The 22,815-nt window shown below is 42.4% G+C and overlaps 1 protein-coding gene across 2 annotated transcripts in view; it reads left to right on the top strand.

Moving 5' to 3' along the window:
• LOC145406675 (uncharacterized) overlaps positions 1 to 22,815 on the top strand; it is a 176,966-nt gene that overhangs the window by 65,440 nt on the left and 88,711 nt on the right. For both annotated transcript variants that reach the window (XM_080277769.1, XM_080277770.1), the window contains one exon: positions 6,537 to 6,689. In XM_080277769.1, the coding sequence (XP_080133895.1) occupies positions 6,537 to 6,689 (153 nt within the window). The remainder of the gene's footprint in view (positions 1 to 6,536; positions 6,690 to 22,815) is intronic.

A 22,815-nucleotide genomic window follows, 5' to 3' on the forward strand; every position in this document is an offset into this window, starting at 1 on the left:
TGTATAATATCTTACTCATGTAAGCAGAAACTTGCCCTTTTGTATGTTTCCCGTGCTTTGGAATTCTTTACTGCCACTCGATGTAGTGCTGCTCTCGGGTGTCTGCCCTTTCCTCTCATACATCCCTCTTTCCTTCCATCCTCTTCTGTCTTCCTTTTGTTCATTCTTTCCTTGTTTTTCTGCCTATGGGCAACTTTACACTCCCTCTTCTGTCTTTCTTTCCTTCATTCTTTTCTCATCCTTCTGCCTGTGGGTGACTCTACACTGAGTGACAAGCCAAATTGTTTCCTGTACACCAGGAAACCATTTACTACGCTGGGTGGTAACCATATAACCAAATTTTGGCACCTGGTGATTTAGTGGGTAATTATTGCACTCCAATCGGATTGAGCCTGTGAAGGTTTACATCCAAGAGATGGTTGGGGTTGATTGCTCGTGTAATGCCACTCAGGGATCAGTGAGGCTGGTCACTCTCATCTTAAATGTCGGGACCAACTGCCTAGCCCTGGGCTCCTACGCTCCACATGGAGCAATGTAGGATTGGATGATAGATAGATAGATAGAACATTTTTATTTCATTGATGCTGAAGTATTGTTTAGTGTGGAATGGAAGAACAGTTTTGAAAACCCATACCGGTATTATGCCAGATTAAGAAAAAAATTAATTACGGCACTCCATTCAGATTGAGCCGGTGAAGGTTTATATCTAAGGGATGGTTGGGGTGTATTGCTTGTGTAATGCCAGTCAGGGATTAGTGAGGTTGTTCACTCTCATCTTAAATGTCAGGACCAATTGCCTAGCCCTGGGCTCCTATGCTCCTCATGGGGCAATGTAGGATTGGATGATGGATGGATGGATGGAAGAAAAAAATCAAAAGTGAAATTCCTGCATAAGGAAACTATTTCTGCCAGAAATGGTAAATATTACCATGAAATAATGAAAAATTCTTAATCTGCAGCCACACCTAACACATTCCAGACACCTTAGTTTTGTAGACTTTCTTTGAAGCTAGGTTAACATTTCACCAGAGTAAGAGAAGGTTGATATGTGAACACATTCATAATGGTTTTCGCACTTAGGTAATAATTGGCTTCCTCCCAGAGGAAAGAAATGGGATGATATTGTAAAATCAGCAATGTCAGGTGTTTGTGTGGAACCAGCATGGCGGTTGTCGTAGTTATGCAACATCATCACTTCGTTTCTAGTTTATGGATAATGTTTGCAAAACCATGACACCAGATTCTTAAGAAATGATAAAAGAATTAATTCATTGTGCAGTTTTAAGTCAGCTTTCATCTGTGAAGTTTCTTTCACAAATTAAAAATAAATGAGGTACCGTACTGTAGTCTATTGTGGGGTCTCCAATGTGTGTGCTTGTTCCGGTAGTTTACTTACATTTCATCCATAAAAAATGACATGTTTTTGTTTCTTGGTGGTGCATTATGGTCGTAGACAGTGTGCATTTGTTTTCACTGGTGCATTATGGTTGTGATTACCAATCAGAGGGCTGGAAGTTGGTCTGTTGCATGTTTTCAACATTGAAAAAAAACTAGATAGACTTCATTGACAACCTTCGGTAAGATTGGGAACTGGTCTCAGTTAGGCTCGAATGACTCAAGTCTAGGTTAAGTTAAGTGGTGTTTGGGTAGATTAATGCCTAAAATGTATTAAAATTAATTTGTTCTTGTTTGCTTTCACCATTAAGGGGAAAAAAATATGTTCTATCTATCTATCTATCTGTTGCCAGACGCCTCAATCCCGTTTGGGGTGGCCACAAACAAATCGCCTCCACGTCGCCCTGTCCCCCGCCATTTCACTGCCCTGCTCCCAATTCACACCCCCCTCTCTCATATACCTCTCCACCCCATCCCTTATCTCATCCTCGGCCTCCCCCTCCCTCTTTCCCTTTCCACCTCACTCACATACACTCTCTTCGTCAGTCTTTCACCCTCCATCCTCTCCACATGGCCAAACCACCTCAGTGTGTTCCTCATAACGCTTCCTATCACATCCACATCAACACCACAACGCTCCTTTATATCCTCATTCGTCAGCCTGTCTCTCCATGTGACTCCACAGGCTCCTTTTAAATAACTCATTTCCACTGCTCTCACTCTTGACTTGTGTCCTTCCAACAGTGTCCAAGCTTCACTTCAATACGTTAGAGTTGGTATCACAATACTGTCTTGTAGTAACTTTTTCACTTCCATGCTTACTTCCCTGTTTCTTATCACTGCTTTCAAAGAACCAGCAACCTTTATTCCCTGCTGTGAGGAACTGGAAAATGTGAGTACGTTTAAGTACTTGGGTAGTGTGATGAGTAAAGATAAAAAAATATGTTGAGTTTAATATATCGTCACCCTCATAGAGAAACTGCCTAAATAATTTTTTCTACTTCGGGAAATAAAAAAAAAAACTGTCTAATTTTCTTAAATTCCAGTGACTCCTCGTCAAGTTAGTGTGTGCTATAAAAAACTGAACGGTTATGGCAAGGGAACAAAGGTCACTGGTATGTTTACACGACTCCACACTGCGATTCTAAGCAGTCAGGCAGTCGCTTAATCTCAGATGTTTTCGCCCATTTGGTAAATGCACCGTAACTTTATCAATTCTTCCATGAATCATAGCATGGGTTTAGGAAGCTAAATAAAACATTGCTAGGTGCACCAGATGATTATCTTCACATCTTTAAGAAAAATAAATTGATTTAAGAAGAATGGAAGAAACTTACTCTATGTACTCAAAGATGGATTAAATTTCTTCCTTTTAATTTTCTTTAACCCCTACACCGCAGGCATGTTTACCAATGTTTTGCGTGTGCCGCGGGGTTATTCGGGCTCCGACCGATTCTCAAAAAATATTTGCCAAAAATCAGTTATTAGTCCTAGAATATTAAAATTACATATGCTTATGGCACATACTTTCAGCTTTCTCCTGGAATGTTTGTTGAGCCTTCATCGGTTACCGTAGGACTTGTGGAGACCTCTGAAGTTGGGTAACGAAGTCTCCACTTTACACTTCCCGACAACCCGTAATATGATTACCACAGCCAGATATTAACACTATAAACACTACTCTACAGTATGATTTTCAAGTAGTTTGGGATCCATACTCCAAAAAAAAAAACACTGTGAAAGCAGTGAAAATTACAAGCGCGTCTGACCGTCACACTTGCGCTAGTTCGCTCTTGGTACTCTGTCATTTATTATTCATAAAACCCCTCACACTTTATATTTCTATTACTATATAACACTTATATATATCTACAGTCTTTATCCATAAGTTTCCTTCAGTAGTATTAGTTTATTGTCACTGTAGGGATTCAATTTCTTTCAGTAAAATACGTAGCATTCACTTTCTCGTCCTGTATACTAGCATTGAGAGTGAATGTCACTTTCACCTTCACTGTCATAACTCATAGTATTCAGACATGCTAGAGTGAAGGTTTCACTTTCATTACTCCTAGGGTATATACTCGTATTCTTATAATACTACTCATTTATATTTCTATTTACGTTCTCTATTTTATTTACAATGTGTTATGCACTGTCACTTGAAGTAACTTATAAAACTATTTTCCACTGTTCACGTATATTTACATTCATTACTTTCACTTGCTGTGTACACATTATTTACAATTCCACTTGCACTGTTTTACTCAATAGAAAGATCGTAGTCACTCTTTTATCAATTGTCAGCCCTTTACCTCTTTCCACAGGAGGTTTAGTAGGGGGTAAAGGTCACAGGGCCCTTTGCATGGGGGTGAAAAGTGCCTGAAGCTAGCAAGAGCGAACAGACGTACCTCCACTTCGGAAGATGAGAGTGAACTGATAAGGGTGGGCCGGGGTGGTGGCCTACCTAGGGAAAAGCATTACTGCCATCGTTAGCCTCTTGACACAGCTAATTTATAGCAGTGAAATGATTGGCAGGAAATCTAGACAATACATTATAAATTAGGTAGTTCCAGGTGAATGTAAATATCACTTAGGCTTCTCTCTTCCCTTGTTATATGTATATTTATTACGAAAATAGATTATACAGCATATTTCAAGGGGAAATAAACAGCGAAAATTAGCGAACGAGTGCACGTGAGGTGTTGTCAGGTGATAATTAGCCAATTCCAGGTGTATGGCACTCTCACTTGCCTTATTTCTTTTTTGTATATATTATTTGGTATAAGAATAGGGCATAGGGCTTATTTCAATGGATGAAATCAGTGAAAAATTCTAGGGAAGATTTACTAAGCGTAGCATGGCCGGGCAGGCGAGAGGATAGGGTAATGGAGGGGGGGGTAGGGAGGGGAGTCTAGAACGGGGAGAAATGGCTAAATTGTCAACAATGGATGGGAGTACAGATGAGATAAGGAGTGCTGACTAGTGTTGGACATTGGCAGTACTGATAGATGATACAAGCCCCCACTTGGAAGCCCGGGTGAATTCAAAATAACACAGAATCACAAAAGTGACGCCCCGCGGTATGATCCCTTGCTCCCAAGCGTCACAAAAGTGACCCCCGCGGTTAAGGGGTTAAGATGTGAAGAGAATTGTCTGACACACCTAGCAATGTGTTTTTTTTTTTGGCTTCCGTGCTATAATTCGCAATGATTCACAGAAGAATTGATAAAGTTACGGTGCATTTACCAAGTGGGCGAAAACATCTGAGATCAAGCGACCGCTTGACTGCTTGAAATGGTAACGTAGAGTCGTGTAAACATACGAGTGACCCTTCCCATAATTGTTCACAGTTTTTTATAGCTCACACTAACTAGACATCAGTGACACTGGTACTGTAAAGGGTTGTTCAATGCCAGGGGTTATTAAGGGGTTAATGGAATACATTATTGTTTGCATCAATACTCTCCCTTTCACATATAAACACAGAAACGAACAAAAGAATGAGTGCTAAATGTACGTTTAACTTTCATCCGAAAGTCCTTACCAATTCATATTCCTCCAATTTATTTTATTTATTTTTCCAGCTATTTTGTTTTGTGTTTGGAGTGAGTACTGTATACAGTACTCACTCTAAATACATTTGTAATAACATAAGTAGTGATGACAGTGTTCACCAATACAAATGATGTATTGAGTGGGTAGGTAATATTCTGTATCATTTCGGCCATCCAGGTAGTGTTATATGACTTGTAGGCCTACTGTCATGACATTTGTATATGTTCACTAATTTATATGTATATTTCAGATTCAGGTATAGTACTGTATTGAATATAGTATTGTACAGTATACAGTACTCTTTCCAAACACAATTGTAATAGCATAAGTGGTGATGACTGTGTTCACCAATACATTTAAGGAACTGAGTGGGTAGGTTTTTCGATTATTCAGCAAATCCAGTTTCTCGGCATTAGCTTGGTCCCGTAGATGCCGAATAATATGACTTTTACTATATACAGCAATACCTTGATATACGATACCCCTACATGCGATACCCCGGCTTAACGATGGGGCTAGAAATACCACCATACCCCGCCTAACGATGGCCAAACCCCGGTTTAACGATGGGTTTCGATTTTCTTATATATTGATTTTGATGATATTTTAGACAAATTGTGTGTTTAGGTTGATTTATACACTGTTTTTGGACTTAGATTAATGTGTTTTAGCCATAGGTGGGGTGAACATCATCATTTTGGGGTACAGGTTACGAAGCTTGATTTTTTTCCAGACTTATACATGATTTTCAGATTTTATTTGTTGGTTTTAGTGAGTTATTTGCAGGTGTTAGGCGTAGGTTAGCTTTCTTGACAGCTGTTAGGCCATTTAGGTTGGCTTTAAACTTGTTTTGGGGCACATTTGGGTGGGTTTTGGGCTAGATTGGGGGGAAACCCAAGGCTTGTAAACGCTCCACATTACTTTGCACGGTAAAAGTACCCCGATATACAATAACTCGCCTAACGAAGGAGTTTTATGTGACCAATTACATAGTTAAACCGGGGTATGCCTGTACATTGACACCCTGAAGGGTATATGTCCATCAAGCAGATCTGACAGAGGGGTACCGATAGTTCACCCGCTTCTGTGACGTCTTCCTGCAGGCTGCATGTTCAGGCTAAGACCTTGTGTTTTAGGGGGCCTTGGTTAAATCCTCCTGCATTTCAGACATTGTTTTATGGCTTGTATGAAAGCTGGATGCTATCCATCCTTTATATTAGTGAGAAATAAGGTTAGGAAGTTGATGACAGTGCAAAATAGGGTGAGGATGTTAATAATTTTGTGTGAAAGAGGATTAGGATGTTGATCATTTAGTTAGAAGTAGGATTAAGACAATGAGATGACAATGATGTTTGTAATGATGATCATTTAGAGAAAGTCAGGATGATGATAATGACTGACATTGATTATGATGATGATAATGATTTTGTTCAAATTAGGATGAGGATGATAATGACAATTTGCTGATGATAAGGGTTAGTAAGGAATAGAATTAAGATCATGATGATGGTGTTGTGGTGATGATGATGAATGAGAATTGAAGTTGATGTTGAGGACAGTGGTGGTGATGATGATATATGTTACAGGTGACTGATGTGGCATCCCCCCTGGCCTCATCCTGGGCCCCCATCCTCTCTCCACTTCTTCTTCATGTTCGGGATTTCCACTCGCACAAGCTCACACGAAATGTTGAGTTCTTTACCTCTAGTGAAATCAAACTGCCAAAAAAATCTATTGAGGTTGGTTGATGTGTTGTTGTTGTTATTATTAGTATTAGTATATTGTTATTATTATTATTATTATTATTATTAACTACATATTCTTGTTACAGTAAGCTCTCAGTTATCTGTCGTCACAATATCCAGCACATTTTGCTTGGTTCTATTAAACCAATATCCTGTGGAATTAGTAGTATCTGTCGTTGAAACGGGAAGCAGTCGATGGTACTAAGCATTTTCCAGCGGTAATGTGTATCATCTGGCTCAGACACGGGACCCAGTTGGCCCGCAGGCAGACCCCGCAGCTAATCAACACATGCCAGCCAGTCATAATGCATTGCGGAATAGCCCACCTGACATTCCAAGCTGACCATCTCCCCCCCTCCCCCCACCTGTGCCTCGCTTGTTGCTGTAGTGCTGTGAAATTTACTCTAGTTCTGCATGATGGCTGAGTTTGTGGCTTTTGTGGTAATGTCAGTGCTAGGTGAGTATGTTGTACCCCCCACTCCATCCACATCCCATGGTGTACTTTGCACTCATCACACTGAGCATGATGAATGACTGCTACTAATATATTCTATGGTAGCATTACAGCAGCAGTGAAGATTGGGGAGACAAGTCCAGAGAGAACCTGTAGTACTAAGGTTAGGGCAACAAATTACTGAGTACAGTAATCCCGCATTTTTTGCTGATTTTTTGTCTACGGTTTTGCCCTCTCGCGGATTTTCTTAGCATTAATAAGTTCAACAAAAATATCCTTGAATATACAGAAAAAAAAAAAAATTGAAATTCCCGCAGCTTCCAATTGTAGCGCGGTAAACTCACGCCACCCTCTGTCCCTTTCCCGTGGCCCCTCTGCCAGTGTTACCATATCTAGCATAATTTTATTCTTTTAGCATAATTTTGATCAAATTTTCGAGTCTGGAATATTTTTTAGCATATTAGAAGTTTTAGAATCATTCTAGCTTAATTTAGAATGGAATGGAATATTTTTAGAATAATTTTATAAAAGCTACAAATCAGAGAGAGAGAGAGAGAGAGAGAGAGAGACGAATAAGGTAAGAAGATGTTTGAATAGTTGGTTACTTTCAGTTTGGGCTTGGTTGGGTTGGATTAGGTTAGGTTAGGTTAGGTTGGATTAGGTTAGGTTAGGTTTTAGGTTAGGTTCGGTTTGGTTCGGTTAGGTTAGGATAAGTTTGAGCTTTGTACTTTACCCATGAAACCTAGGTTTTTCCAATGGATTTTGGTATGATTCATTCGATTTTCAGCTTCATTTCAGTCGGAAATGACCATTTTCTGTGTTTCCCCCCCTCCCTATAACCCCCGATTCCCCAAAGATCCCTCATTATTTCAGGGGGATGGGGGAGGAGTCATATCTCAAAATCTGGTTATTTCCGACGGAAATGATGCTCAAAATCGAACGAATCACATCAAAATCCATCAGAAAAACGTAAGTTTCGTGGGAAAAAGCAGTATGGGTAGATACCGATATTTATCCTCTTACTGTATGTAGGTTCATTTTAATATTTTCATAGTAAACAATATATAATTAATATGTTGCACGAATATGTATAGAATTTTATCATTTAGCTTCAAGTTAGCATAATTTATTTTTTACTTGGAACAAATATGCTCAATCTAGCATAATTTTTTCATTGCCCTAGCATAATTTCGTTGTTTGGATATGGCAACACTGCTCTCTGCCTCGCATTCTTCAGTCCACGCCTGACTGCCTTAAGTGGCTGTTGTGGTTGTAACCACACTATGATATGAGCCTCTTGCCTCCCACTTGCTTTCCACATGGCCCCAGGACGTAAGCCAGCCTCACCAAAGGCTAATAATACAATTAGTAAGAACTCCAAAGTGACAAAACGATCAAGTTATGACCTTAGCAGAGAAAATTGTGTTACTGGACAAGCTAAGAAACGACCGTGGGAGTGTTTGTTATCACCAGTTAATGCATCTTTTTATTTTGTACTGTTTTGTTAATAAATGTGTAGATAATTGTGTATTACAGTACGGTGTTTACGTTTTTCCTTCATAATGGAGTACGTGCTTTCAATCTTGTAAGAAGGTATTTCGGGATGAGTATGGAGGTTTCGGGACAATTCGCAGTCACAATAAACACAAAACAATTTGCCTTCATTAATGAAGATAGCTATGGGTGACGCTAGAATATAATTCAAAGGCGACTACAGCGAGGAAGAAACAAGTTAATTATTGACTAAAGGTGCAACTAATAAATAATATCCAGAACCTACGCTACTGAACATAGACTTTGCTGGATCCCCCTGAAATATAGTTATTAAAGTATTGATTAATTAATAATAAGTATATTGATGAAAGTATTGATTAGTATATTTATAGAATGGCGGGGAATCGTCCAGGGTGCGAATTGTTCTGAAGGGGAATCGTCCATGTTTTGACGGCGAATTGTCTGACGGCGAATTGTCTCGCAATCAGTATGGACATGGACTGTGTGATGGGCAGCATGGTGGACACAAGTGCAAGTTTTCAATTGTTAATAGAGTATTCGCGGAATTGACTTTTCGCGGGGGTTACAAGAACGTAACTACCGCGAAATATGCGGGATTACTGTACCCCGTTCTGGCCCAATTTCTTCCTGGACTACAACAAATAACTGTTACCTACACTAAGGTTCCAAAACACTTAAGACAGTTAGCTACTTTAATATTAACAGCAAGGTGCAGAAAATTTACATTATTATAGCTAACAAGTTACTGCAAATATACCAAGCTATTTAATTCATGGCATTGCAACTCGACACCAAGTAAATATCTAACCACGTTTGTCACTTATGCATCACTTAAATGCAACTCAGTATCCGGACCTAAGTACTCATACATTAAATACTCTATATTCTCTTATCAACAACAAAATCATATTTCTGAGGTAATTCTATTATTTACTTGTATCCCATGGTCAGGGACAAGTGCTACAGAAATAGTTTTGTTTGTTTCTGAGTAGAGAACTATTGGCACTTTACCCTATGCTGACGGCACTTGTACCTCTTGCCTTATACGGTACTGTATTCTCACAAGCCATGTGATATTTAAGTGCAGGCTGCCGCTTCCGCCCAATAGAGAGGGGCCCGAACCCGGGAGTAACGCCCCAAGAGGCTGCCCTATCAGGGGGTGTATAATGGCGGGGCAGTTGCAGTGCCGAGGCGTGCTTGAAGGGTGTCCCTGCAGCTGTCCTGCAGGGTGCCCTGAGGTCACTGCCACAGCTGCTGGTAAGCTGGTGGGCTAGGGGTCCCAGATCCATTGCCTGGACCTGGGACTGTGCAGTGAGTGGGGCCTGTGATATGTCTACCCTCTTTATTAATACTGACTATGACTAAAAATAAGTTTCAAAGCAAGCCTGTGGACATTAAATTGCCCAGGAGGATGAGGGTGGGTTCATGGAATGTGGGAAGTTTGAGGGGAAGAACAGTGGAAGTCATTGAGGCATTCAGTAAGAGGTAGGTAGATGTGGCATGTTTGCAGGAAGTCCAGTACAGGGGTGGATCAGCCAGAAAGATCGTTGGGAAGGATTGTTACTATAAGTTGTTTTGGCAGGGGGGGACAGACGGATATGGAGGTGTTGGTGTGATGGTTGCAAAGAAATGGGTGGAATATGTTATGAATGTTGTGCAAGGATATTGGTAGTAAAAATTCTGGTTGGTGGAATGATAACTGCAATTATATCGGCATATGCTCCACAGGCAGGCTTGGATGAAGTAGAGAAAGATAGATTTTGGGTTGACTTAATACGTGTAGTAGGTGGTATGCGGGATGATGAGATAGTGGTTTTGGGAGGGGACTTAAATGGTCATGTGGGTGAAGCAGCTCAAGGTTATGAAGGAGTACATGGGGGATGTGGGTATGGTATAAGGAATGCGGAAGGGGAAAGGATACTCGAGTTTGGGGAGGCAACGAACATGATTGTCTGCAACACACATTTTAGGAAAAGAGGAAGTAGGTGAATCACGTATGAGTCTGGAGGAAATAGCATTCAGATAGATTATTTTCTGGTTAGGAGGGCGTATAGGAAGTTAGTGAGGGATGTTAAAGTTATAGGAAGTGAGGAGTGTGTGCAGCAGCACAAACTATTGGTTTGTGATATGGTGCTTAAGGAACGAGTGATGAAAAAGAGGACTTATGTACCCAGGAGGAAAATATGGAAGCTGGAAAACCAAGTAGTAAGGGATGCCTTCTATAGTTAGTTGAGGAGAGTGGTGACTGAACAGGGAGCCATAGACAGAGGCGTTAATGAACAGTACAGAGCCCTCAAGAACAATCTCTTGAGAGTTACTGATGTAATATGCAGTTGGACTAGAGGCCCACTAAGACATAAAGTAACTTGGTGGTGCGATGAGGGTGTAGAAGCTGCAGTTAAGGAGAAAAGAAGGCTTTTCCGGGAATGGAAGAAGGGTGGTAACAAGGAGGAATACTTGGCTGCCAAGCGTAGGGCTAGAAGAGATGTATACAGGGTGAAGTCTGAGTTACAGAGACTTTTACTTGATAACCTAAACCATGGGGAAAGGAAAAGTATGATATATAAGGTGGCAAATCAGGTGAAGAGCGATAATCAGTATATTACTGGTGAGCAGTGCGTGAAGAATGATGAAGAAAGGGTAGTGGTGAACAGTGGGGATATTAAAGATGCATGGAGAGAGCATTATAACCTTTTGTTGAATGAGGAGTTCGACTGGGACAGGGAAGGTTTAGAGCCAGCAGATCCAGTGTTTAGCCCTTGGCCTTTGATTGATCATGCTACTGTGAGTGAGGCAGTAGGCAGGATGCAGGTGGGGAAGGCAGCAGGTGTATCGGGGTTGACTGCTGAAATGTTGAAGGCCTCAGGAGATATAGGGGTGAGGTTAGTCACTGACTTGATAAATGTGATTATATATGAGTGTGTTGTCCAAGATGATTGGTTGAAGAGTGTAATTGTAAATGTGTATAAAGGGAAGGGTGATGCCCTGGAAAGAGGAAATTATAGAGGTATAAAGCTCTTAGACCAGATAATGAAGGTAATGGAGAGAGTTCTAGAAGGTATGATTAGAAAAAGAGTGAATATTGATGAGATGCAGTTTGGGTTTATGCCAGGCAGGGGGACCACTGATGCCATATTCATTGGTCGACAGCTTCAGGAAAAATATATTGGGAAGAAAAGGGATCTGTATTTTGTTATTGTTGATTTGGAAAAGGCCTTTGACAAAGTTCCTAGAGAGGTGGTGAAGTGGGCAATGAGAAAGCTTGGCTTGGAGGAGTGGCTGGTTTGGGTGGTTATGGCCATGTATGTGGGTGCTCGCACCCAGGTAAGAGTGAATGGCGAATTGAGTGATGAGTTTTCCATGAACATTGGTGTGCATCAGGGGTCAGTTTTAAGTCCCATATTGTTTATCATGGTACTTGAAGCCCTCTCACGTGACTTCAGAAATGGACTTCCATGGGAGATGTTGTATGCTGATGATTTGATGTTGATTGCAGAGAATGAAAGGGAGGCGGAAGAAAGATTTAGGAAATGGAGAGTTGGTTTGCAGATGATACTGTGTTGTTGAGTGAAGACGAAGGGGAGCTGCAAGGCTTGGTGGATGAGTTTGGGAGAGTGTGTAAGAAATGGAATCTAAAGGTGAATGTAGGGAAGAGTAAAGTGATGGTCTTTGAGAGAGGTGAAGTCAGTGAATGTACAGTGAGGTTGGATGGTGAGGAATTGGAAAATGTGAGTATGTTTAAGTACTTGGGTAGTGTGATGAGTAAGGATGGAGGTTCGGAGGGTGAAGTGCTTGAAAGGGTACAGCAGGGAAGAAAGGTTGCTGGTTCTTTGAAAGCAGTGATAAGAAACAGGGAAGTGAGCATGGAAGTGAAATAGTTACTACATGACAGTATTGTGATACCAACTCTAACGTATGGAAGTGAAGCTTGGACGTTGTTGGAAGGACACAAGTCAAGAGGGAGAGCAGTGGAAATGAGTTATTTAAGAGGAGCCTGTGGAGTCACATGGAGAGACAGGCTGACGAATGAGGATATAAGGGAGCGTTGTGGTGTGGATGTGGATGTGATAGGAAGTGTTATGAGGAACACACTGAGGTGGTTTGGCCATGTGGAGAGGATGGAGAGTGAAAGACTGACGAAGAGAGTGTATGTGAGTGAGGTGGAGGGGGGAAGAGGGAGGGGGGGAGGCCGAGGATGAGACGGAGGGATGGGGTTGAGAGGTATATGAGAGAGGGGGGTGTGAGTTGGGAGCAGGGCAGTGAAATGGCGGGGGACAGGGTGACTTGGAGGCGATTTGTTTGTGGCCACCCCAAACGGGATTGAGGCATCTGGCAATAGATAGATAGATAGAGAGTTGGTATGCGGCATAAGGGTGTAAGGGTATATGCAGATAAAACAAGAATGATGATATCTAGGGTTGGTGGTGGTACTGTCAAAGACGAGGGAGATTGGCCATGTGCAGTTTGCCACAAGAGCATAGGAAGTAATTCCATCTTGTGCAGTGTTTGTGATAAATGGGTGCACAAGAGATGTAGTGGTATCAGAGGTAGACTGCAAGATAATGCTAATTTTATGCATCCAGCGTGTAGAGGAGAGCAGGTGGAGATTGTCAGGCGTGAAAGGATTGAACTTGCTGGTGAATCTCTTGGGTGTGTGGAAGAGTTTTGTTATTTGAGAGAAATGTTATGTGCTGGAGGTGGGGCTGGAGCTAGCTCTGTGGCTAGGGTGAGAAGTGGTTGGAAGAAGTTCAGGGAGCTGTTGCCTCTCCTGACATTGAGAGGACTCTTCCTGCGTGCTAAGGGGTCTTTGTATGCAGCATGTGTTAGGAGTGTAATGCTGTATGGTAGTGAAACCTGGGCAGTAAAGGATGATATTCGCTGGCCCAGACGTACAGAAATGACTGTGATTAGGTGGATGTGCAGTGCGTCCCTGTGTGCAAGGCCTGGGGGGGCTGGGTTTACGATGGAAGTGTTGAGAGGTAGGATGGGACTGGAGTGTATTGGTGTTGTGATGAGGAGAGGTTGATTGAGATGGTTTGGGCATATGGAGAGGATAAGGGATGATAATTGGGTGCAGAAGGTGAGAAGTGTTAATATTAGGGGTGGGGTTGTGAGGGGTAGACTGAGAAAGACGCGGGACAAGGTCGTTAAGTGTGACCTCAGGGTTTAGGGACTGAATAGGGAGGCTGCAATAGATCGTGCAAAATGGAGAGCTGCCATCAGGTGACCAAGGCTGACGCATGCAAGCATGTTGGAGCAATCAAAAACGAAAACAATACTGAAGTACTGTACGTGATTCAAGAGCATTTTCACCCCTGCCAGAGCCTTAGAGGAGGCGGATTAATCTCATAATGGCCACGGACGTGTTGTAAGTGCCCTGCACACTGCTAAATATTTTCCATACTCACTTCTAATTCCTCATTCTCAGGCTCCTTTTAATTTATTTCATGTTTTCTGTCTCTTATTTGTGTGAATAGGGTCTTAAATAGGTGCTATGCATGTCCAGTAGGGAGTTTTGTGGGTGTTTTTTTTTAGTTAAGCTGGGTTAGGGTCCATAAGCACCAGTCCAGGAGGCAGGGTCCCAGTATCCGGACAAACCCACTTTCTGGACATGCCTTTGGCTCTGTTACATCAGATATTAATGGGATCACAGTACTGTGTATATATATATATTCATTCATTCATTGCCAGATGCCACGTATCCCAAACAGGGTGGCCAAGGGCCCAGAGTTAATTGTTTTACAGGGAGGGGCACTAATCCTCCACCAACCCCACTTGACACGTAGGGAAAATATATATATATATATATATATATATATATATATATATATATATATATATATATATATATATATATATATATATATATATATATATATATATATATATATATATATATTCTGTCTTTATTATATATATATATATATATATATGCTGTCTGTTTTTTATATATATATATATATATATATATATATATATATATATATACTGTATGTATTATATATATATATATATATATATATATATATATACTGTATGTATTATATATATATATATATATATATATATATATATATACAGTACAGTCAGCCCTCTGCTATCACACCTAATTGGTGCCTGAATTATACCGTCATAGCAGAATTCGCTATAGCAGAACTGACAAACCTATGGTAATAATTATAATTGGTGCCTGGACAACTGAGTTGATCACATATTTGACCTATTTTTGCCACTTTTTTTACCAAGTTTTCGAACAGTAATAAGAAACGCTAACATTTAAACAAACATCAAAAAAAAGAATCACGATCCAAGGAGAAACAAACACTTACTGTACAGTATTTCACAATTTTATTAATCTTTACTGGGGATGAGGACAGCTGCCAGACTTACATGGTTGGGTAGGCTCTGAGGCTTGGCTGGAGTCTCATTGACCAGACCTACGCTCCTCTGTTTCATCAAGAATTTCATCAGCTGTAGCACTAGAGAAGCCCTCAGAGTCACAGGGCTCATCAAGGACAGAGGGCTGGTGGGATGGTCCTGGCATTGGTTCAGGTTCTGGTTGCGGGGCCGACTGTGCCTCATTGCGACGCCGTAAGAAATCGGTGATCTGACACTGGTGCAGGGAGTTGATGTGCGCATGATACTGTTCCTCATAACCTGCAAGTTCCAGGCTAATATGGGAGCACCTTGCTTCACTGTTGGCTGTTGAATCTTGCTCTAGGAGGTGGCGAAGCTGGTAATCCAAGTCTATCATCTTCTTGATGTCCGCCATGGATAATTCTTCACGCCTCCCATGATGCCAAGTTTGAGAAAGGAAGGAGTGAATTACGGACGTTAGAGATAAATAAATAAATAAATAAATAAAAATAAAAAAATGAATAAATAAATTAATAAATAAAAAAAAATAAATGAATAGATAAAAATACAATAAACAACCTCCTCATCCTCTCCTGTGATGTCCTGTTCCTGTGTCTCCTCATCATCAATTATTTCATCAGCAGTAACTGGAGGAGGCTATATCATTTCCCGAATATCCTGGCCAGTAATATCGGCAAAGCCAGCTCCGGGAATTTGCCTTGCCTCCGCCGCTGCTGCCTCAGCCTCTGCCTCAACTGTCTGTGGGTTACCAGGTACCGCCACGCGACAGTCCCCAGGCAGACCCTCCAAAATGTTACGCCAGGCATGGTGAATAGTGGCAGGAGTAACATTGTTCCAGCAGTCTACCATCAAGTCAATAGCCTGTTTCACACTGTAATTTTTCCAATAACGAATCACCTTTTGCTCCGACTCATTATCCTATTGAATAATGGCCTCATCTTCATCCTCACTATCAAGCAACTGCTGGATAAGGGCAGTGTCTTGTGTTGCCTGCCGCATCTGCCTAAACTGCCTTGCAGAATAAGAAGCCTTCACAACTGATATGATCTGGTTGAGGGGCTGGATCAAGGCAGTTGTATTTGGTGGCAGAAACTCGACCCTTACATTAGGATGCGCGTCCCTTAGAAGTGGTGAATGTTCAGGGGCATTGTCGAGAAGCAGGAGAATGTTGAACCTTACGTTGTTTTCCTTGCAAAAATTTTCCACTTGGGAAATGAACAAATCTTTTAACCAGTCACTGGAAAGCTTGGCAGACATATACCCCTTCTTTGATGTTATCTAGTGCATATTTAATTTGTCCATGTAGTATCCTGTGTAGGCCCTGGGTCTTTTTGCACAATACACAACTGTAGGTTTCAGGAGACATGTTCCTGACGTATTCATAGCGAGCAGGAGGGTGAATCGCTCCTTTATGGCTTTCCTACCACGAACTTTTTCTGACTTGCAAGTGATGAATGTTTGGCAAGGCATTGTTTTCCAGTAAAAATTCATTTCATCCATATTAAAAATCTGATCGCGAGTGTACATACCTTCCTGGATAATTTTCCTCAGCGATTCTGGGTAATCACATGCAGCACTCGTGTCCCCACTTGCTGCTTCGCCCGATATTTTCACACTTTTCACCTTATGCCGTGACATAAACTTGTCTACCCACCCTTTCGATGCTAGAAACACTGGTGGTTGTTCAACACACATCTTACGAGCCACAGACACATATATTTCCTTGGCAGTCTTCGTAATTTTACGTATATCAACTGCTAAGTTTCGCTTCGCCTGCCTCTCCAGATATCGGTGTAGCAGTTGTTCAGTCTTGAGGAGCAATTGATTTCCACTTCGCATAGCCTGAGCACCAGCTTCTGATTGGGCAAGTTTCATATGGGCCTTGATATGGTCACGCTATCGGTAAATACCACGCACTGTCGATTCATTTATCCCAAATTTCTTTCCCACATTGACTTTTGTTTCTCCCTAGTCTATTAACTTCACTATCTCGAGTTTCTGAGCGTAATTTAAGGTCTTTCGTATTTTAATTTCCCTTTTAGGTGCTGCTGCATTACGTTGTGCAATGGTAGGAAGACGAGGCCGAGGTGTGTCTGCCACTGTGCGAGCACTTAAAATGGCTTTTGTCCACACCTGTGACCCACTGGTCGTGCTTGTTAAGTTCCAGGGGATCGTTCCCCGGTTTGTGGCCAATCACAGTGCCGTGACGTCACAACCGACGAGCGCGGGAACCCGCCGCTCTGGGTGATGACGCTTTGCGCAGGCTTTTTGAAACTTTTTCAATTTTTTCTTTTCCCTTTTTTCGTGATAGCGTGCATTTTGATCGCGATAGACGTGTTTTGGCAGGTTTTTAGGTGCTCATGATAGCATTAAATAGTGATAGCAAGACCCGTTATAGCAGAGGGTTGACTGTATGTATATACAGTATATTCGTTCGTTTTCGTTCGTTTTTAAAGGCTCCAACATGCTTGCATGTGTCGGCCTTGGTCACCTAATGGCGGCTCTCCACGCTGCACGATCCATTGCAGCCTCCCTGTTCAGTCCCTTAACCCTAAGGTCACACTTAATGACCTCGTCCCATGTCTTTCTCGGTCTACCCCTCACAACCCCACCCCCAATATTAACACTTCTCACCTTCCTCACCCAATTATCATCCCCCATCCTCTCCACATGTCCAAACCACCTCAATCTACCTCTCCTCATCACAACACCAATACACTCCAGTCCCATCCTACCTCTCAACTCTTCCATCGTAAACCCAGCCCCTCCAGGCCTTGGACGCAGGGACGCACTGCACATCCACCTAATCATTGTCATTTCTGTACGTCTGAGCCGGCGAATGTCTTCCTCCTTCACTGCCCAGGTCTCACTGCCATACAGCATTACACTCCTAACACACGCTGCATACAAAGACCCCTTAGCACGTAGGGAGAGCCCCCTCAATGTCAGGAGAGGCAAGAGCTCCCTGAACTTCTTCCAACCACTTCTCACCCTAGCCACAGAGCTAGCTCCAGCCCCACCTCCAGCACACAACATGTCTCCTAAATAACAAAACTCTTCCACACACTCAAGAGATTCACCAGCAAGTTCAATCCTTTCACGTCTGACGATCTCCACCTGCTCACCCCGGCACGCCGTACGCATAAAATCAGCATTATCTCGCAGTGTACCTCTGATACCACTACATCTCTTATGCACCCATTTATCACACACACCGCACAAGATGGAATTACTTCCCACGCCCTTGTGGCAAACTGCACATGGCCACTCTCCCTCGTCTTTGACAGTACCGCCACCAACCCTAGATATCATCACTTTTGTTTTATCTGCATTTACCCTTAAACCCTTTTGCCCCATACCATCTCTCCACTTCCTAAACCTTTCCTCCGCCTCCCCCTCACTCTCTGCAATCAACACCAAATCATCAGCATACAACAACTCCCACGGGAGTCCGTTTCTAAAGTCACGTGAAAGGGCTTCAAGTACCATGATAAACAACATGGGACTCAAGACTGACCCCTGATGCACACCAACATTCACGGAAAACTCATCACTCAAATCACCATTCACTCTCACCTGGGTGTGAGCACCCACATACATGGCCATAACCACCCTAACCAGCCACTCCTCCAAGCCAAGCTTTCTCATTGCCCACTTCACCACCTCTCTAGTATATATATATATATATATATATATATATATAAAACAGGTTTATATACGGTATATATATATATATATATATATATATATATATATATATATATATATATATACATATATATATACAGTAATCACTCTAATATCCGGACGCCCAATAACCGAACATCCCCACTAACCGAACCTTATCGTCCTGGGATCAAACATTCCCAAAATGGTCCGAAAATCCAAAAAAATAAAAAAATAAATCGATTTTTTGCCGTCCGTAATTTGAACTTGCCACGCGCGCCGCGTGAGAGCATTGTTTTGGTTCGTCATTCCTCCGACGTCCGATAGAGCGCCGCTGCATCCTCCCCACTTCCCGGCTGTCTCTCACCGCGACTGGACCTACGCTCTTCGCAATGGCTGCCCACGTGCTCGCTTTTGTGGTGGTGCCGTACTTGCTGCAAGGCCTCCTGCTGCTCTCTGCCCTCCTCTTAGTGTGTGTGATGATGGCCCCGCCACCTGAGAAAAGGAAGAGAGTGGTGTTGACTCTGGAAAAGAAGAGAGAGATACAGTAGAACCTCTCTCATTCGGACTATATGGGGGGAAGGGTTGTCCGAATTAGCAGATTGTCCGGACCATCAGGGTAATCTCCAGTTCATACCAAACTCTATCTACATATGGTATGTTTGTTAATTATTAACATATGTGGCATATGTCAACCCTACGTAACTGCAAAAGATGAAAGGATACTAAAATAACAAAACTAATCATGTATGACAGTTTTGTATTGCATAATTTACAGGTAAGGCCATGACAAGAAACTAGCCTACATTTTAAATTGTAGTAAGTGACTAAGGCCCGTGTAGGCAAAAAAATTAATTAATTAATTAAATGTAATATTTGGAATGAAAATAAAACTTATGTAGGCAAAAAATACATTGTCATCTTTGGCATATTGATAACACCCATATGGGCAAGAAGCTAATGTTTGATGTACAAGTAAAGCACATTTAAGTACAAAAAGTAACCTACAGTAATCACTAAACACTGCAGAATATTCTGACCCATTTTTGTGCAAGCAAACTCCTCCTTTTAACACCTTTATTCATTACAGAAGCTACACTTGCATTAAGGGGCATTGTAAGGAGGATTAACTTTTGAAATACAGCGTAAAAATATAAATGGTTGGTGAACTAGTTGATGGAACGAATGCTAGTGTGTGTTTAAACAGGCGCCCATGTTGTGACCTAGCGTGATCTGAGACTAAATGAATGACGATCGCTTTCCGCGCCGATACTGAAAATGACTTTAGAATTACTTTCAACATATTTTTGGAGCTTATTATTTTTAAATTTTGTCCGGATTAACAGAAATCCGGATTAAAGGGGTCCGGACCAAAGAGGTTCTACTGTATTGGAGAAAGTTGATGCGGGTTGGTCTTCTTCATGCATTCTCCGCGAGTTTAACCTGGCCCGGTCGACTTTGTTCGATATCAAACGTTCCCGAGACAAACTCATGCAGTACACGGCTGACTTCTCGTCGAGAAGCAAACGCAACGTGGAAAGGAAGGTTATGTTTACCCCCAAGTTTGCAGAAATCGACCGATCCACGTTGATTTGGTACCAAAAGCAACGTGCAGCTGGTGTGATGGTACGTGGAACGGAGCTGAAGGCTGCTGCTGAGAAGTTTGCAAGGCTTCACGACGCCCTAGACTTCAAGGCATCCGAGGGTTGGCTCTTCGCGTTCAAGTTGCGACATGGCCTTACTAACCGTAAAGCACATGGCGAAGCATTGGACGCTAACGAGGATGGAGTTGACGAGTTTCGGCACAAGGTGAAAGGCTTGATCGACAGGGAGGGCCTCACTCTCGGTCAAGTCTATAACGCAGACGAAACTGGCCTATTCTATCGCTCGGTGCCAACGAACACTCTAGCCGATGAGACGGAGAAGCGTGTACCTGGCCGCAAGCTTTCTAAGGAACGGATATCTGCTTTGTGTTGTGCCAGTGCTAACGGCATGCACCGGCTTAAGCCCGTTGTTGTTGGCCGTGCAAAGCAGCCTCGGTGCCTTCGTGGGGTGATGGATGTCCTTCCTGTCGTATGGTACCATTCTTTGAAAGCATGGTTCACAGCTGTGATTTTCAAAGACTGGTTTCACCGTCACTTCGTCAAGGAGGTCATCCAGTACCAGACGAAGACACTGGGAATCCCTCGCGACCAGGTAAAGGCTCTCCTTCTCCTCGACAATGCACCTGCCCACCCATGCGACAAGGACTTGGTTGCTGAGAATGGTCGTATTAGGTGCATGTTTCTGCCACCTAATACGACTACTCTCATTCAACCCATGGACCAAGGAGTGATCGTGGCAACAAAGCGCTTGTACCGTCGGAAGTTCCTGGACGAGGTGATGGTTGTTCTCGAGGACGAGGACGAGCGCAGGGAAGGACGTGACACTCGAGGCAAGCGGACTTTGGAAAACCTTCGCCGCTACAACATCAAGTCTGCGCTGTACAACTGGGCTAGTGCATGGAAGGAAGTCCCTGTGAAAACTCTTGAAAATGGTTGGTCTCGTCTGCTTCTCGGAACAGATGTGGAGTACGATTTTCTAGGGTTTGACGTGGATGACTTCCATGCACGGCTACGTACGCACGGCGACGATGTTGATGTGGACGATGTTCGTGAGTGGTTGGACGACGACGAGGGCGATCCTGGGTATCAGACGATGTCTGATATCGAGATCGCGTCTTCGGTTGCTGGTGTCAGTCCCGAACTTGAAGATTCCGACGACGAAGGCGATGATGATGCGGACTCCTCTCAGTAGGACACTACTCCAGCCATCCCCAAGCTGAGCGCACTCCGGGAACATCTAGAGTTCGTCCTAGACTACCTGGAACACCCGGACTGCGACAGGGAGATGGGGCCCTTGGGACTCGTGGAGGAAGTGCGTGCTTTCCGGCAGCGCATCATCAATCGCCAGAATCGTCGGTCCTTGCGTCAGTCAACGATTGACAGTTTTTTCAGGCCCGTGACCCCCGCTGTGCCAAGCCCTGGTTCCACTCCGTTTCCTCCCCAAGACAGTTCCTCATGCTCCGAGCCACATCAGCTGCAGTGGAGTCACCGCTCGATGTGAGTTTGCGGCTTTCTTCAGAGTCTTCTGTAGTCGGTACGCCATCACCACGACCCACCGATGCACCCCTTGGTCGCCTGCCAGTGATACTCTCGGACTCTGACAGTGAATAAACAGCAAGAACTTCTCCACTAGACCACACGGGAATTTTGAGTGTTGTGCAGTGAAAAAAACGGTGTGTTGTGTTAAGGTTTTCGAAATGAGAGAAAAGATTCAGTGGAAACAAAATTTAACGTAACTAACCTTCTTTGTTTTGGCTTTAGAAATTTTGAAAAGATTGGGAAAAGTTAATGTGCAACACTAAAGTTAACTGGAACATTATTTGGACTAAAGTGAACACTGTGAAGAGAACGGACTTCTGTGTATTATTGACTAAGTTCAGTGCAAGACTTCAGGAAGAGTGTACTGCAAGTGCTTCAGGAAATTGTTCTTACTGTCAGAGTCCGAGAGGAGGCGGTTATTCATCAAGGTGGCCAGGGACTTGCTGTAAGTAGCCAGAATGTTTCATATTGTACTTTTTTCCATACTATACTTACCAGAATGTTTCTTACTGTACTTTTTTCCATACTATACTTACCTCATGCATGTGCAGTAGGAATGTGTTTTTCAGAGTTAGGCTAGGTTAGGGTCCATAAGTACCAGAATGTTTATTAATGTATGAACATACTTCTAAACCCTCATTTTATGTTTCTTTTGCATTTATTTCAGTCATTTATGTGCCTTATTGGTGTGATTTGGGTGTTAAATAGGTGCTATGCATGTCCAGAGGGAGTTGTATAGGTGTTTCTCTGAGTTAGGGTCCATAAGTACAAGTCCATAAGCTGGGGCCCAATATCCGGACGAAACCAATAACTGAACCTACCGATGGCTCTATTGATCCGGATATTGGAGGGGTTACTGTATATTTATATATATATATATATATATATATATATATATATATATATATATATGTGTGTGTGTGTGTATATATATATATATATATATATACAGTATATATATATA

Source organism: Coenobita brevimanus, chromosome 71 (genome assembly GCF_032717465.1).
Source record: "Coenobita brevimanus isolate Jiangsu-jjx chromosome 71, ASM3271746v2, whole genome shotgun sequence".
Classification (NCBI taxonomy): Eukaryota; Metazoa; Arthropoda; class Malacostraca; order Decapoda; family Coenobitidae; genus Coenobita; species Coenobita brevimanus.